Below are 17,791 nucleotides of genomic sequence, written 5' to 3' on the forward strand. Positions count from 1 at the left end.
ACAATTACCGCTGTATTATCTTAGACTTTTTTTATAGTAGGAAAAAGCATCGAAAGCCGGAGTGTGGGACTTTAATCCGCTAAATCTGACTTACTCCCATCTCATATCTCATGTCATTTCAGGGGACCATGTCGGTCAATATGGAATAAGTATTACTTCATGGGAGAAAAGAAAACATTTAAGTCTCCTCTATTGTACGGACTGACTGATGCTTAATCTGTTGTCTCAATCTAATCATAATTATAGCTCAAGTTTCGCTAACAGCTTACCATTTTACGGAGAACTCACATATAAATACACTCAAATTTTTCACCATAAGACTACCTCCAAGTGTGGTTTACAGCTTTCCACTTATACTTGAAAACCGAATGCAATGTTAGAGTACGTTTTCAGAGCCTTCCATATACTCTGTATACGTCGGGAAATCTGGACTAAAATCATGACGATATTTGTATAGGTAGCTTCTAAAGCACTTATAGCCACTGAGTTTTTGGGTCAGGTGGAAATCCATGTTGTCTATCTATCCACGAATGTATGTGCGGAATCAGTCTGTGGGCCCACAGTATTTTGCATGAAGTTGCCACCGTTGCTGCCACATTGTGATGCTTTTGATTCTCTCCTTTCTATTTGCTGCTGTAGACGTCGCGGATAAGCTTTAGAATCGCGCGAAATTTACAACAGCACCCAGTTATTCTTCCTTTTCGCTGCTTGGCGCCAATTAGAGACTCCAGGCGAAGCCAGGTCCTTCTCCACCTAGTCTTCCCAACGGAGTGGAAGTCTTGCCCTCGTTCACTACCAGAACGGCTCGGAGATGTCCTTACCGGTCCTGACGGAGCTTCTTTATCCGGGACCTTAAATTTTTCGCACATAATGAAAATCACCAAATAAACTTTTCGCGCCCTCAAAGCACACATTAATTAACACTTGGAGGTCGACGGTCTTTCGAACATATGTATAAGAGTTTGTACCAAGCTAGGAAAAAAATTGCATCGATTCGGTTTGTATGCACAGTTTATACGGGTCAAATTTGATCAGAGGTTGTACCAACATAGGAAAAAAAATTTTTCGATTCGATTGTTTATATGGACCAATCCGGGTCAAATTTGATCAGAGGTTGTACCAACATAGGAAAAAAAATTTTTTGATTCGGTTTGTTTATGTGGACCAATCCGGGTCAAATTTGATCAGAGGTTGTACCAACATGGGAAAACAAGCCGGGTCAAATTTGATCAGCTGGTAAGTTTGTTCGATAGTCTTATGGTATTTTTCAAAGTTAGCCTTTTAATAACCGATAATATTTGGGAAATATATGTATACTAGTATCTATCTAGTAGTATCATACAAGTTTCGGGCTTCCAATGATTCACTCAAATTCCACAAGCTCTTTTTCACTGCATCATTCGCTCATAAATTATTTAAAATACAAGTACATAGATTTTTTTTAATATTTGCTTGACACGCTTTCAGCATTTTTAGCACCATATCATACATATTTTTTCGCCTTTCATTGGTTTCATTTTCACTATATGTGACCTGGTCTGCGGAAAGGGGGCTTAGGTGTCAAAAAAATCAATTTTCACTTTTTAGTTGATTCGGATGGAAGATGAGAGTTGTTTATTTTTTCTTTATTATTTTTTTTTTTTATTATTTTTTTATTATTATTTTCGCACGTTAGCTCCCTTTTCGTAGACCAAGTCACATATAATGTAGTCACTCTGTGTGTGAAAGTAAAGAACCGTGATATATGTATGTACATACATACGTCTCCAAGTGATATATAGTCACCAAGTGGTATGTAAGTCATCATTATGATCTAAGTCACGCCAGTGAATCAGGGAACAAAATCACCGAAGCACCCGAAGTACTCGTAAACGTTTTCGTAAGGAACAGCTGTTTTTCTAACACTGCAATAAAAGATAATTCTTGAACGCGCTCAGCGCATCGCTAATATTGTGTCACACAAGTTTTTCTCTCACTACCAAACTATAGTCTACTGCGCCACTAAATCACTAAACAGAATCCCTAAAGCCGCATCCTGAGCTTAGCTTCAAAATTAGCTCACATACAAATATACACAGGCATAGCTGCAATAAAATATTCATATTAATCCAGTGCACTCACAAAACAACAAACACACGCCATTTAGGTTGCACGGCATAAATTATTTGTTATATAATAAGTGTAATAATTTAAATAGTTGTTATGCTTAAGACACACATGCTTTATATGTAAGCCTTAATTATTGAAAATGATGATAAGAATTGTACACGTTCATAAAAAAGCAATTAATTATTAGTAGTGGTTTATATGCATAGCATTTTGGAGTTCATACATACATATTACATAGTATATGTATATATCGTAGATTTTTACATACATACATATGTATACATATATAATTTCATTCATAAAAAAATCTTTACGAAATCCACGTCAATAAAAGATATTTAAAAAGTAATTGACCGAAGGTGTTTAACATTATTCTATGGGGGTTTATTGGACAATAAAAAATAAGTGATAACGATTTATTATTGTAAAAGTTGGACTCTATGTCTAGAATTGTTAGTTGCTAATAATAGTTAAAGTGTAAGACGTTATCGACTCCATAAGTAGTAAGCCACCCTTCTTGAGTAAAAATAGAAGAAGGAAACTTGAGGGAGCTAACCGAAAATGGTATTCAGAAATCGATTCGCATAAGAATTAACGTAGCAAGACCGCCTTTAAGTTCAAAGTAACTTCTTCTATAGGGTGGGCCATATAAAATTTTAAATTTCGAAGATAGGGCGTAAAAGATTGAGTGTAGCGTTTGCTGTATGGCACGTAGCGCCGTTCTGCTGGAACCAAATGTTGTCCAAGTCTTCCTCTTCAATTTGCTTGAAGAAAAATTCGGTTAACATTGCGCGATATCGCTCACCATTGATGGTTACGGTTCCTTCTTCACTTTCGAAGAAAAGTGGGCCGATGATTCCACCAGACCAAAATCCGCATCATACAGTGATGCGTGCTGGGTGCATTGGCTTCTCGACGATTACGTGCGGGTTTTCTGTGACTCAAATGCGACAATTCTGCTTGTTAACGTAACCATCGAGGTGGAAATGAGCCTCGTCCGAAAAGATGATTTTTCGGTAAAATTGACCATCCTCGGTCAAACGATCTTCTGCCCAATTTGCGAACTGTAGAATAGTGAATAGCGACCCATTTCGTAAATTTTAGACTTTTTACTGAATATCTGTCACTTTCCGAATGGTATTTGACGTTTCCAATGTCGAAATATAGATAATTCAAATTTAAAACGTTAGATGGCCCACCCGTTACTTCTTCTATATTTGCTTAGACACTGCCTACGTGGTTATAGCTGAGTCTACAACAGCGTGCCTGTCGTTTTTCCCTATACGCTGTTTGGGGCCAATTGGAGACTAAAAGTGTAGCCAGGTTCTTCTCCACTTGGTCTTTCCAACGAAGTGAACCTCTGCTTCCCACGACGGCTACTGCGTCGAATACTTTCAAAGATGGAGCATTTTCATCCATTCAGTCGACATGACTGAGCTAGCGTAGCTGCTGTCTCTTAATTCGCTGATCACGTCAATGTCATCGTATATCAATTGCAATCATGACCATGAATCTTCCGCAGAACTTTTCCTTGGAAAACTCGTAACGCCTACTCATCCGATGTTGTCATCGTCCATGCCTCTTCACCGTACAGTAGGACGGGAATATTGAGTGACTCATAGAGTTTGGTATTTTTTCGTCGAGAGAGGACTTTACTTCTCAATTTCCTACTCAGTCCGAAGTAGCACCTGTTGGCAAGAGTTATTCTGCGTTGGATTTCGAACTGTTGTTGGTGTTAATGCTGGTTCTAAGATGGAAGAAATTATCTACGACTTCGAAGTTATGATTGTCAACAGTGACGTGGGAGCTAAGTTGCGAATGCGACGACTGTTTGTTCGATGAAGTTGGTACCTCCTCTGTCCAGCTCTGCAGCTCGTATTATTTTCTCCAGCAATAGATTAAAGAAGTCGCACGATAGGCAGTTGCCTAGTCTGAAACCTCGTTTGGTATCGAACGGCTACTTTTGTGCTGTCGAAAGCAGCTTACGGATCTGTGTCGAATTGTTAGTGTGTTCAAAAAGGTTTACCATTTTATCATGTTACATTTCAAGATTTCCAAAATTATTACACAAATTGACGTTCTTCGGTGGCTACTGCAATGGTTTCGTTAACAAAAATCATCGTGTGGTTCAGGAAATGCAATTTCATCCTAAAAAATTTACAGTTTAGTAATTTTGAAATGTGTCAGGAAATGATGTTACTATCAATAGCGAGCTTTATAGCAGGATGTTGACCGACTTTGTTCTCCCGATGAAATCATCGCAAACGATCTCTATTTTCAACAAGACGGTGCACCGCCACATGTTTCTCGTCTAAATATGGGCACATTGCGTGCGAAGTTTGGCGACTAGTTAATTTCGAAAAATGGCCAGTCAAATGACCGCCAAGATTATGGGCTGCCTGTAGATTTTTTCTCTGGCTAAGGTTGACGCTAATCAACCAGCAACGATCGAAGAGCTGGAAGACAACATTCAGCGCACTTTAGCCGGAATTCCAGTCGAGCTCAGAGCTTGTCCTGAAAGAACACAATTCCTCTCCTATTGGCCTATATAGCTGGCTTCTTATGTGCGATTGCTTCTTTGAAAGTTTAAGTAGGAATTAAAAGTTTGGCCGTAGGGGAGCTAATTCCCTTCAGTATACAAGCCTATATCATATCGGAGGTTGTGGAGTGTTCGGTAGAAAGCTAATCTTATAAAGCTTTGCGTAGTAATGCAAGTAAGTATCGCGAGGAAGGTACAGACGAGCTCAAAAGCCCTTAAAATGCCATCGATAACGTCGCCATTGTAGGAATGGTGTTTTTGGGAATTCAGTCTAGTTTAAGAGAATAAGTTCGTGAAATACTTTATGAGTTTTAAGTTAAGTCGTCACTTCGATATCAGATGCAGACGTCCTGCCCTTACTAAGCATAAGCTTGAAAAGAATGATGTCGTGATAAGACTTATGTGGGCTTGGAACAGATGGCAGTTTCAATACTTTCATAAGGTTTCTTGTTGGATTACTGGGCTTTAAATTACAGTGCAAAAGTGTCTTGGATTAAAGTGTGAAAGTTTGGCTCATCTTCAGGAATTTTAGGTTTCCACAAATGACATTGCCTTCTGGGTTACTGTTAAGGGGAAAAAGAAAATGCAAGACGATGACCAAGGGAAACGAGTTGCTAAAATGAATTGAAGGCTTGAGTTTGCGTTGAGAATTATTTAGCCTCACTAATAGTTTAGACGTATACTGAGTCTTCGAACCATGTTATTGTTGTATGGAGGACATCAAATATTCCTACATTCTGCATACCAGTCCGCTGCGTTCCATAAAAGCTTATAATCTTCTCCGACGAGGCTAAAGCTGATGGTCCCTATGTGGCACTCGAAATTACTTTACACACTTTGTAAATTAAATGTAAAATAAGTAAAAGTTCGTAAAACGAAACTATGCCATACATTTCAGTCATTCAGTTTTTCTTTTTCATAGCACTTAAGTCGTAAATATAATAAATTTTATGTAAACGTCCTTTTTACTAAAAAAAAACTCCAACGATTGAGTTCTAAATTTATTTGTTAAACAAAATATACGTCAGCGCATTAGTGTGACTACTTGAAGAGAGTGGCTTGGATGTTGGAAAATTACTAGTATTTATATAAAAAAAAATACGCGGCTTATTGAAAAATGTCTTTGGAAACAACATATCAAAATGATTTCAAGCCCTACAATGTTCGATATGATTTTTTGTATTATGCAAATGCCAATGCCAATGCAAATAATGCGCAAAATCAGAATCAGCAGCAGAGCAAACCATATAATTGGCTGGCGCAATGCAGAGACGGTATACCGTGGAGACGACATGTCGCCCTAGTGGATATCAATGGTCCAAATACAGTGGAGTGGATCTCCACACCCAGTTCACAGTATTTCGCACCACAAATCCGTAAAGGCGAACAACAATTGGAATTCGATTGGATGAAAAAGAGTGATGAAAAAGATGTGAATGAAGCTCAGTTGGTTGCGGATCCGGCTACGCGTAGTGATTATTATCACAAGGTACGCTTTTCACCATGGCAATTCATTTATCCGGAAAATGAAAAAATGCCGCAAGCACAAAGCGATCTCTATCAACGGACATGTCCTTATAATGCGCAAAGTGTAAAGTATTAGTGCTGTTGGTTCGCAGAACTTATCCGAGTCGAAATTGTATATGAATTATGATATTGAGCATATCATTTAATTTTTTGTCTTGTTCAATTTGGAAATAAAATTTGATGTTCGTGTAAATTAATTAATGTTGCAATTGAGGAATCATGGGGTAATGCTTAAATTTAAACACTCTAGGCTTGACTTCTTCGAGAAAATCCTGTCGAACATCGACACTAATATCTTTCCATAGATCTTAAAGCATTCTGTCTAATCTAATATAATCCAACTTTTTCTGTATGCGATACAACAGCTCTCCGCTTTGGCTCCGAAACAGCAAAGGAACTTTTATCAGTAAATTTGTATGCTTTTAACTCTCAATATCACACATTTTTTCCGAGGAAGTTCAGTAGAATGTTCCTTTCGACTCTAAAGATTCTATCTAATATAATTATGCTATCTCTTTCTGGATACAGTAAAATAGCTATCCGTATTCTACGCCCAAGATCGGAAATCTTTTTTAAAGGAGCCCAGTAAGATACTCCGCTCAACCCTAAATAAATCTATCGTATCTAATAATGCTACCTCGTTCGGGATGCAGTCGTACAGCACTCGGTTTTTTCTCCGAAACAGCAAAAATGAAAAAAAAAGTAAAAAATACTTCTTCAACCGACCGGGTCTCCTCAAATCAAACCCAACTTTTCAAACTCTAAATAGGAAAAATAAGACGACGTAAAATAACAGACCAAAAGGATCTCATCACGATATCTGTTGGGTCGTGATTGATCCGTTCGAATAAATACCAGTCGGGAGGCCCACTTTTTGTAACATTTGGACCGTCCTTTCCCCAGGCGTCAGTCGTCTCGGGAACAAGTGACTTCACATAACCCTACAAAAAATAATACCGCGGTGTTAAATCGCACGATCTTGGGAGACCAAAGCCACAGGCCCACCACGCGAAGTAATGTGTTCACCAAAAGATGGCTTCAATAAATTAATTGTTTCGTTGATTGTATGCCATATACCGTCGGCCAAAGATCTACATCAACATGGCAACTAGGCACAAACCAGTCATGTATCATGGCTCTTTCGTAATCCTCATTGACTATAACATTATGGCCGGCTTCATTTTTTAATGAAATAGGCGCCAATGAATCCCCTTGATCATAGACCACAACAAACAGTGACCATTTGAGGTTCTAATTGCGTCCCAATACTACCAATCTTCACTCCAAATGCGACAATTTGCAAAGGTTGTTCCGAAGTAAGTCTGTTCTATATGAAATCACACTAAGTATAAATCAAGTTACAGCAGTCAAAAAGGTAAACTATGAACAATATTCTACCTCATTGTAAACTACACGTCTTCAAAAACACCCGCTATAAGTCCGGACTTAATAGTAGCTTTATCTTTTTAGACTCGGTTGAAGAACTTCGCTTTGATGCGGATTGTGGCTAGACGTTCATCCACCGGGATGAAAGCCAGGACTCGATGACGTACGTCTCTCCTACCATGAATCCCATACCGCATTTGCGCTGCTTTACATGGCCACTGTAGTAAATGCCACAAGGACCTACTCGTGTCAGTCGTTGTCTGTCCATCGCATTTCTTGGACTGTAGTGATGTCAGCCATTACTCTTGAGAGGACATCAAGCAGCTGGGCGGCGGCACGTTCCCAAATGAGGGGCCGAACATTCCAGGTGCATGCCCTTAAATCGTTATGCTTAGTGCGTTTGCCATGGTCGTCATCAAGAGGGGGGTTTCTCTTCTGAGACTGTTTATTCCTTCTCAATGGGACGTTTTTTATATGGGGGTCCCAAAACCTGCGGAGGGGATGTTTTTCCTTCTCACTTTAGCTCGCCTTCAAACGTATGTATGTCTTTTTGGCTACTCAGAGGATACTTGGTCAAAACCGAAACTTTCCTCACTTGCGCGAACTTCTACACATGACTCCATCCTCCTTATCACATTAGCCTTGTAGGAAATGAAAATGAAGTTTACAAGCTTTAAATATTTCTTTCTTAAATTTCTTTTCACAAAACAATATAAACAAAATAATTCACAAATTAACCGATGGACAAAATATAAATTCAAAATCAAGCAAAACCGCAAAACTATGAACACCCTTTTCGCATTCTAGAGGAGCTAGTTGGCGCTAATATTCGCATGATGTATCACTTAACGCTGGATGATGCTAATGCCACAAAAATATGTGAGTGCGGAACGACAACCTATCGTAATGACTACGTACCACTTGCATTGCCGCGGCATAAAATAGATCCACTCTTCTTGAGGGAACGGGAAAATGTGTACAGAAGATGCGCCATCATCGATGTGCATGTACCAAATAAAAAGGATCCACACGGACAGTGCGAAACTTGTGAACTGCCCGATTGGTTACGACTAGATTCGAAGAATATCGCACAGTGTCGTGAGCGAATACTTCCCTTACACATAACAGCCGAACAACATCGTGGCATGAAGGAAAATGTTATTCCAAAATGTGACGAATTAAAATTGAATCGATTCTATGAAAATTCCATGTCTGCGACTTATCCGCAATTGTACAGAAGCATCATGGGCAAACATATCTGTGATGAAACTACAAGGAGAAGTTCACTGAGATGTTACATATGAGATTACAAAGAGAAAGTGTAAGAAATTTAATCAAAAAACTATCTGAAAGCAGACTCGATATATAAGAAGGAAGAAAGTGTGACACAAATGCGAATATTAGTTACGAAAATTAATTAGTTTTAGTAGGAAACATATATGGAACCAGTTGCAGCTCATTGCTTTCCAGGTCTATACGGCCACAGCATTAAGTAAGCTTCTGCTGTGCTCCATATGTATTTCCTAAATACGGTTAAGCAAAATCAATAAAAAAATCTGAAAACATCAGAAAAATTTAATTTATGTGCTCTTCTGTCCAGTTTTAGGAAGGTTGGTATCAACTTAATCCAGAAATTGCTTACTGAGGACAAATTTGAATAGTTTTTGAACCAACTTAATGGATTCGACTTGAATGTAATTGACCGACGGATTCATTTATAAAAGGTGCTCCATTTCAGTGTTCTTTCATTAAATCTTTTGATTGATGCGATGTGTGGGATGTGGCGCCGTCTTCTTGAAACCAAATCTCGCCGAGATAACGAGCTTCAATTTTAGGCATCAAATAACGGGTTATCATGGCGCAATAATCAGCAGCATGGGCAATATTTTTGAGGAAATAGGGACCGATTATTCCACCACCCCACAAGCCACACAAAACCGTTGTTTTTTCTAGATGCGGCAATCTTGCTTGTTTACATATCCATTGAGCCAGAAACGGGCCTCATCGCTGAACAAATTTTGGCTCGAAAACGTCGGTCTACTTGGAACTCTTCAAGAGCCTTGGAAGTTCGAGCGGCTTCAGTTCTTTCGCTTTCAGCTTTAGATCTCGACGTAAAATGCGCTAAGTCGTTCCATACGTCAGTCCGAGTTGCTGCGAATGGCACCGCATTGACTGTCCCCGGTTTTCTGTATACTCTCTGCTACGGCTGCTATATTTTCTTCCCTGCGTGCTGGACGTGGTCCATTCGGTCGAATATTATCCAATATGAATGGTGGGTTTCAAGATGGTGATTGTGTCGCGTTTAGTACTCAGTACAGTTATATTGACCATAAGTTGAGGGAAGCGCACGAAACACAAACTTTACAGAACATGAATATCTTTACTTGAATCACCCGTTGTAAGTAGAGCATCTACCAAAGAGATGGCGTGATTTCGACAGATCGTGGTGGAGACGTTTGTTTGGGGATTTGTGTCAAATTATCAGTGTGTTCAGTAAGGTTTCGCCCTTTCATCATGCCACGTGTCAAAATTTCAAAGATTATGGATGGTGTGCGAATAGTACGACAATTTTATCTGTCTTGAAATCGGATCGTCAAATCACTCTTGCCGATAAGTGCTACTTTGGGATTAGTAGGCAGAAAAAGTAATGCCCTCTTCCGTAACACTAAGTAGAACTTGGCGTCACTTGAAACCAAAGTTAGCTGAGGAGGCCAGTCATACCAACTGATCAAATTTTACCCGGTTTGATATCAAATAGGGGGTGTGTGTTTAACAGCTGTTTTCTTACGACATGGGAAGTTTGTCTGACTATTTTTACCATGAAAAAAATTGAACAAAGAGTATGCATGAAAGATTGTCTTTCCAATAGAATCAATGCAACGAAATCATTGCAATTATTAATGACGACGACTTCTGTTACGTCGATAACATCGAAAAAGTTAAAGAAAGACTGTTTGACAATCGTCGTGTTGGCATCAGAGGTTTAGCAGAGGATCTCAACATCTCTTATCACTCGACTCGAAACATTTGGGTTAATAATTTGGGTATGAAGCCTGTCAATGCTAAGCTCGTGCCAAAAAACCTGAAGCTAAGAACTCTACATTCAACAAACGCATTATTACTGACGATGACACGTGGATTTATGAATATGACGACGAAACTGGCCAACAATCTAGCGAATGGCGCAGCTTTCGAACCAAAAAAAAAAACACTAGCTGAATTCCCTTCCAGTCAGGGCTTATAACAAGTGTATGGAAAATTTGATTGAGCGTTGATATATTTGTATTGGCCCAAAGAAGCCTTAAAATTTGTATTAAATGAAAGTCAGTCCGGGTCAAATTTGATCAGCTGGAAAATCCAAGAATTCTGAGCATATTTATTCAAAGTAGCCTAAAGACTGGTTCAAAGCAGCCTAAAGAAATTGTATTATGAAAGTCAGTCCGGGTCAAATTTGATCAGATGGAAAATCCAAGAGTTCTTTGCTATAGGTTGACTTAGGGCCCTTTAAAGTAATATGTTGTAATATGTTACAATAAACACAAAATAAAGAAAACCTGGAAAATCATGTCAATTGTGATATTTTACTTAATTTATTTTTTATAAAACTTAAAAGTATACAGAAGTATTTAGTAATTCATTTATTTGAAACTAAATTAATAGTGTTAAACAAAATAAATAAATATATAATTATCCAATTAAAAAATGTACACCACCTACGACCGTGAGTTTGCCTGGCCTCAATGGCAGTATAATTATAACCTTAAAAGTCTTTACGTCCCCATAAATCCCACAAAAGCGTTTGAAACATTAGCACAACGAGAGCAAAGGCTAGAGAAGGGACCATCCGAAAATGACGAGAAAGACAACGTTTCTGAGCTACCAATGCAATTAGAATGGACCTCAGCTTTGCCGTTCGGGCATTTATTAGATCGCAAGCTAATACCCATTAATGTAACGAACGAGGAACAACGGCGCATTGACGAACTGGTCGAGAGCGACGATTTCAATTTCTTGCCATGTCCGCATAAAAAAGCAGATAAAAGGATGGAGGCTGCGGTGCGTTCTATATCTGCACAGACCGGTATTGAATATGACGAACTGATGAAAGATGTTTATGAACAGAGAGATCAGTGGCATCAAACGGCTATTGGTCAAGCAGAAATTTATATGAGAGATGCTTTCGAGAAGAAGCGAAACGATAAATTACTAGCAAAAGAGACGGTATTTTGAGGTAGTGGCAGAATAAAATTGTGAAAATGTTGTTGATTAAGATTTGGAAGTGTCTTTTATCCTAACTGTGCCAAGATTATTGTTACTTTTTTTTTATTTTGTGGGTCATAATCGTTGATGCAGCATTTACATAACATTCTTATAAGAGTGATCCAAAAGTGCTTAGCTTTCCAAAAAAAAGCTAAAAATTGTGATTTATTTCACTTCTAGAGCCAGGCCTGCTCCAAATTTTTTAATCTGCCTGAAAAATACGGTTTTTTTGAAGATTTTCAAAGTAATCATTCAACTCAAACTTTTGCCCAGCGAGTGATTTTTAAGATTGCAAACAGAAAAGAGTTGCATGGGTCCAGATCTAAAGAATGAGGTGTGAACCGGTGCCATAGTGTAAGACTTTTTTCGTTCCCACGCCAGTCGGATCTACGTAACCCCGTTCCCACGGCAGTCGGGTCTACGTAACCGGAACGGATCGGCATTTATTATGCGGTCAACAACTCGGTAGAATTATGCCGCTACAATAACCACAGAATTTTTCACCGAACCGCTTCGTGAAACCAAAAAGCGGTGAATATTACTTTCATTCCTCGCCTTCTTCGGAACCGGTTCGCCGGGTGAAACTATATCATATTTGAAATCTGACTGTAATCAAGGCAAAAACCGTTTCATGACGATAATAATGTCAAAAAACTTTAATACGGATGAAATCATTAATGGAGAACATTACGTCAATAACTCATCATTTAAGCGAAGGATCGAAAAGCGCCCGGAACTTGCGACTATACACGAAACAGTATCTTTCTATTATGACATCGTTCGACTTCATGTTGCAAGACCGGTTAAGAACCATTTGAAAAAAAGCGGCAGGGAAGTTTGGCCTTCATAAAAGTGGCGCTAGAAATGATTCCTCATCCAAAAATTTTTCCATATACCGAAACAATTAATAGTCCGAAGATGCCAGATCTAGAGACTATGAACATGGTAGCACTTCCCATTCAAGCTGCAAAAACTGTTGGTGAATCATCAAACTTGTATGAAGTTAGGTTACTTGTATGAGATCTCGCATTATCCTGCTGGAAGACTACTCCGTTTCTATTGATCAATCCTGGCCTCTTCTCTTTGAGTGCATAAATCAATTTGCCCAGCTCACCACAATACTCTTCACAACTAATCGGACATAAACTCAAAATAAACGATCCCTTTGAAAAACGACCAAACAGCCAACATTTTTTTGTTGACCGTCGAAGTGGCTTAAACTGGTTCATACTTTTTAAACCACGATCGCTTCAAAATTAATCTCTTCTTTGACGTTTGATAAGCAAATCACAGTCGTTAATGCGACGAAGCAAATTTCGTTCTATAAAAACATGAGATCCCATATGTCAAACTTCCAAATCAACCCTAGACGTTTCATCGAGATGATGTGAACGGTCCGGTGTTATTCGACGATTTAATTCGACCAGCTTTATTTCATTCACATCGGCTTCAAAAGTATTTCCAAGTGGTGCAAGATCGAAATTGTGGGAACAAAATTTTGCAAACTAATTTGGCGTTGGCGTTAGCGTTAGTTAGCTGAATATACGGAAAATGTGACAAAAAAGTACCCAGAATTTGTAAATAAAACGTAAAATATTTAATTATTCATCAATAGCCGCCTTCAAAGTAATATCCACCAGATGTAATCTACTTATGCCTTCCGATTCTTTCAGTCCTCGAAGAAATTTCATAAGCACTTTTTGGGATGACCTTCAGCTTCTTCAACGAATTTTGTTTTTTTCTCTTCGATCGATGGAAACGGGTTCTACGTAGCGGCAATTTCAGTTTGAGAAACAAAAAAATCACACAGAGTCTAATCCGGTGAATACTATGGTTGACGATAGTATTTATTGCCTTTTTAGTTTTTAGTTTTAAGTCACAATCGTGACTTGCCTGACGACGAATTTTAAAATTTTCATCATAGGTCGTCTGAACGGGGCATGTTCAACGATCTCCGTTACAATGTCATGAACCACAGATTTAGATAATTTTAACATCTGAGCATTTAAACGAATACTTAGTCGACGGTCTGAGTTCAAAAATTTGCGCACTCCAATTGTCACATTGTCGGTGTTTGTGGAAGTCGCAGGTCTCCCAGCACGGTCTTCATCAACGACCTCTTCCCGGTCCTCTAAATAGGCCTGGTGCCACCGAAACACACTACTACTTGCTAAAGCAACATCTGCTTGCATCACTCACAGAAACACGTCGCGCGAAAATCTTTGTCCTCACTCTTCAGGGGCTCGAAAACAACTGACCAGCCTCGTTCGTTAACTAGGAACGCTCTTTACGGAATCCAGTCTTTGCGCGCACGATCTGAAGTACAGTTGCGGCGGAGGAAAATCAGTCCCATTACTTTCCGGATAAACCCTGTGTGAGACTTTAGAAAAGCCTAAACCGTGAAATATGCATACATAACCTAGAAATAAAACACAAAAATATTACGGTCTCCTTTAACCCGTTTTGGTTTTTTTATTTTATTTGAATTTGCTTTATTTCAAACTATACAGTTACGCTTGTTTTATTTCATTTAAATTTTTTTGGTGCCTATGGCGGTTTTTTTTTAGTTTTTATTTCAATGTTCACTATTTATGTATTATGTACTCTGTATATACAAACAGCTAAATTAAAAAATAGTTTGGCTGCTAATTTATTTATTGAATATATATTTATATGTAGTTATCTTGTATATTTATTTATATGCTATTGTAATATGTGAATATTTCAAAAAACAACAAAAATAAAATATATTTACTTAAACTATTGCTATGTGTCACAATTAAGTAATTGCAATAATGGGTGTTGTGAAAAAAATATAATAATTAAAATACGTGAAATTTTTTAAGATCACAAAACTTGCCCGCTGCCAAATATTCAATGAATTTTACAGCCGTAAATCTAGAACAATGCCACTGTGAACGCTGGATTATTTTAATTTTGACATTTCAACGTTATATATTTTGGTCCTTTAGTGACTTTTTTATTATTGACTTATTTATTATAGTTTACTTGAAATAAATTTTGTGCATTTCAAGCATTATAAACGAAAAAAATTAAAAGAAAATTAAAAGAAAAATAAAATAAATAAAAAAAATTATAAAATAAATAAAAATAATAAGAATATGCTAACAATGAGCACGTTATAATATAGTGCTGCAACTGACTCATTCTATATGCGTGGAATTATAGTCACAAAGGACGAACACATCAAATTGAACCTTTTATCTTAAGAGCTAAGTAATTTTTATTTCTCGCTTATTGCTAGTTGCTTCGGATACTATACACTTAATCAGTAAAAAAATGTGTGTGTTGCATTATATAATTCCAGCAACTTCGGTTACTGTGATAATTTACAGCCATTGCAGGGCAGGAAAAGTAAACATTTATATTTTTATTTTCCAAAAAAAAAAGATTACAGAATAAAAAAAATTATAAAAAAATTAAAAAAAATTAAAAAAAAGTTAAAAAAAGAAATCAAAATTATAAAAAAAACTTATAAAAAAATAAAAAAAAAAATTAATCAAAAAATAAATTCGGAATAAAAAAAAATATTTTTATTAAAAAAAATCGAATTAAAAAAAATATTTTTTATAAAGAAACAAGATTTGAAAATAGAAAAAGGAAGTAAAAAATGTATTAACTGCATGCGAGTAGTTAGTCACGCGTTGGTTAGTTAAAAAATCTATTTTCTGCTAAAATTACTAGCTATTTCTATAAAATCTGTGTTATCCGGTAGGAATAACGTGATATAGTGTAGAGTTCGAGACTAGAATCAAATTATAAACAATTAATTATATATGCTTCATAGTACTTTTTGCTTTTAATATGGATATCGAAATTCTAGAACTAACTGAGAAGTGCAAAATAGTTAAAAAAAAAGTGCAAAACAGTTAAAAAAAAAGTGCAAAACAGTTAAAACAAAAAAGTTTGGCACAGTTCAAGCTAAAAAGTTCAGAAAAGTTAAAACTAGAATAATAAAATAGAACGCAATTACTAAAACCACTCATAACAGCATTTTTAAATATTTTTAGCTTGTACTAAGCGCCATCATTCTACCATGTCTCTCTACCTTGTAGTTTAGTTTACATATTCAAGCAGCAAAGCAAAGTTTATGCTACAAAAGTCATTGGTTCGGACTCGTGCATATACTATAATTAGAGCGGCTTTCTGCTAAACTAATTATAGACCAGAGTTGACAATTTTCGAGTTTATTAATTTTTACACAATTTTTCGATTTTATTAAAATTACCTATTATTTGGGAGCAATAATGAGAGTATAATAGCGTTAAAAGATATTTTTCAAAACTTCACAGCAATAGAAATTAACGGCAATAAGCTTGCCTTCAGCTACTTTACAAGAAATTTAGGTTATGATAAACAAAAAAATTGTTTTGTTGCAAACTTTTGAAATATTTCAAAAATAAAATTTACTATTATGCAAAGTTTTTTAATTAAATCTAAAATTTACTGTTGTAGTTCGCAGATAAAAAATTAAGATCAAAATATTAAACATTTTAACAATAACTTTATATTTATAAGAACTCAAAAGAAAATTCGATTTTTGTTTTTTAATTTTGAACACTTTTTAGTTAGTGATAAACAAATATAAACTTTTTTTCAAATATTTTAACACTTTATAATTTATGGTTAACAAAAATAGTTTTTTTGCAAAATTTCGAAATTTTTTTAGGTTAGAATCAAAAAAAGTTTGGCTTTCTTGCAAAAATAGATTTTTTTTCAACATTTTAAACGTTTTTCAATTTATGATAAACAAAAATAGTCTTTTTGCAAAAGTTCAAATTTTTTTTAGGTTAGAATCAAAAAAGTTAGGTTTTTATGCAAAGTTTTGAATTTCTTTTTGGATTAAGATCAATTACTAAAATTGTTGATGTAGCTACAAGTTCGCAAATAACAGGTCAAAATCTTTAAATTTAACAGTAACGTTATAAGCGCTAAATATAAAATTAGACTTTTTTAAAAATAAAGTAAAATTACATTAAAAAAATAACATAAGATTACCTCTTTAAACAATAAAGTAAAATTCGACATTTTTTTATTTTGTAACAATTTTTAGGTTATGATAAACAAAAACTGTCTTTTGCAAAAAAATATTTTTTTAGGTTATGGTAAAAAATTAACTTTTATGCAAACTTTTGACATTTTTTAGAATATGATCAAAAAAATTAACTTTCATACAAACTTTTGACATTTTTTTAGGTTATGATCACAAAATAAATTCCTTGTTGTAGCTAGGAGTTCGCAAATTAAAGTAGTTAATAATGAATAAAAAGTTTTGCAGATTTTAACAGCGAAATTTTACAAAAATTGTAACCTTTTGCTAGAGAAAGATAAACAATTAAAGAAATTTAAAAAAATTTCAGTAATAAGTGTACTCTCATCTTTTTACCAGCGTTATAAAGAAAATTAATCGAACTAATTATTTTTTTTTTCTTGTTTAACCTTTTTGCCAAATTTTGAAATATTTTTGAGGTTATGAAAAAAAATTCCATTTGCATAAAAATAGTCAATAATAAAGGTCAAACTAATTAACATTTTAACAGTGGAGTTTTACAAAAATTATTTTTTTCAATGGAGAGAGAAGCATAATTAGTGAAAAGAAAAATATATTTGATTAAAAAAATTCTAAAAAATATTGAGCAAATAAAAAAATCAATTTGCATACATATAGTCAATAATAAGGATCAAAATAATTTGCACAATAGAATTATTTATTTTTTCCAATTAACGAAAATAAAAACAAAATGCGATCAAAAAAAAAATTCTAGAAAATATTGAACAACAATGTGAACTGAGTGGTTAAAATTTATATTAAAAATCGTGTTAAATTGAAAAACTTGACTTTACAAACGCGTTTTATATTATTTTAGCAATGTAATAAAAGCCTAGCAGAAGTCTGGCAACTGACAAAAATGAATCAACTCAACACAGTCACTCGCTGCTTACTACTTA

At 35.8% G+C, this 17,791-nt stretch overlaps 1 protein-coding gene and 1 long non-coding RNA gene across 2 annotated transcripts; both read left to right on the plus strand.

Moving 5' to 3' along the window:
- Positions 1-6: 6 nt before the first annotated feature.
- On the plus strand, positions 7-3,314 carry LOC125778306 (uncharacterized). Its single transcript, XR_007422625.1, has 2 exons — positions 7-1,037; positions 1,114-3,314. It is a non-coding gene; the product is annotated as an uncharacterized LOC125778306 (long non-coding RNA).
- A 7,808-nt stretch (positions 3,315-11,122) lies between these two features.
- Positions 11,123-11,850, plus strand: LOC125776253 (uncharacterized). The gene has a single exon (XM_049447565.1). The coding sequence runs from the start codon at positions 11,264-11,266 to the stop codon at positions 11,789-11,791; it is 528 nt and encodes a 175-aa protein (XP_049303522.1). The 5' UTR covers positions 11,123-11,263; the 3' UTR covers positions 11,792-11,850.
- Positions 11,851-17,791: the final 5,941 nt, after the last annotated feature.

This window comes from Bactrocera dorsalis, chromosome 1 (assembly GCF_023373825.1).
Source record: "Bactrocera dorsalis isolate Fly_Bdor chromosome 1, ASM2337382v1, whole genome shotgun sequence".
NCBI classification, from domain to species: Eukaryota; Metazoa; Arthropoda; class Insecta; order Diptera; family Tephritidae; genus Bactrocera; species Bactrocera dorsalis.

Bases quoted from the DNA above. Each gene is read 5' to 3' on its own strand.
- LOC125776253 (XM_049447565.1), top strand. From the start codon at position 11,264: ATGTACACCACCTACGACCGTGAGTTTGCCTGGCCTCAATGGCAGTAT.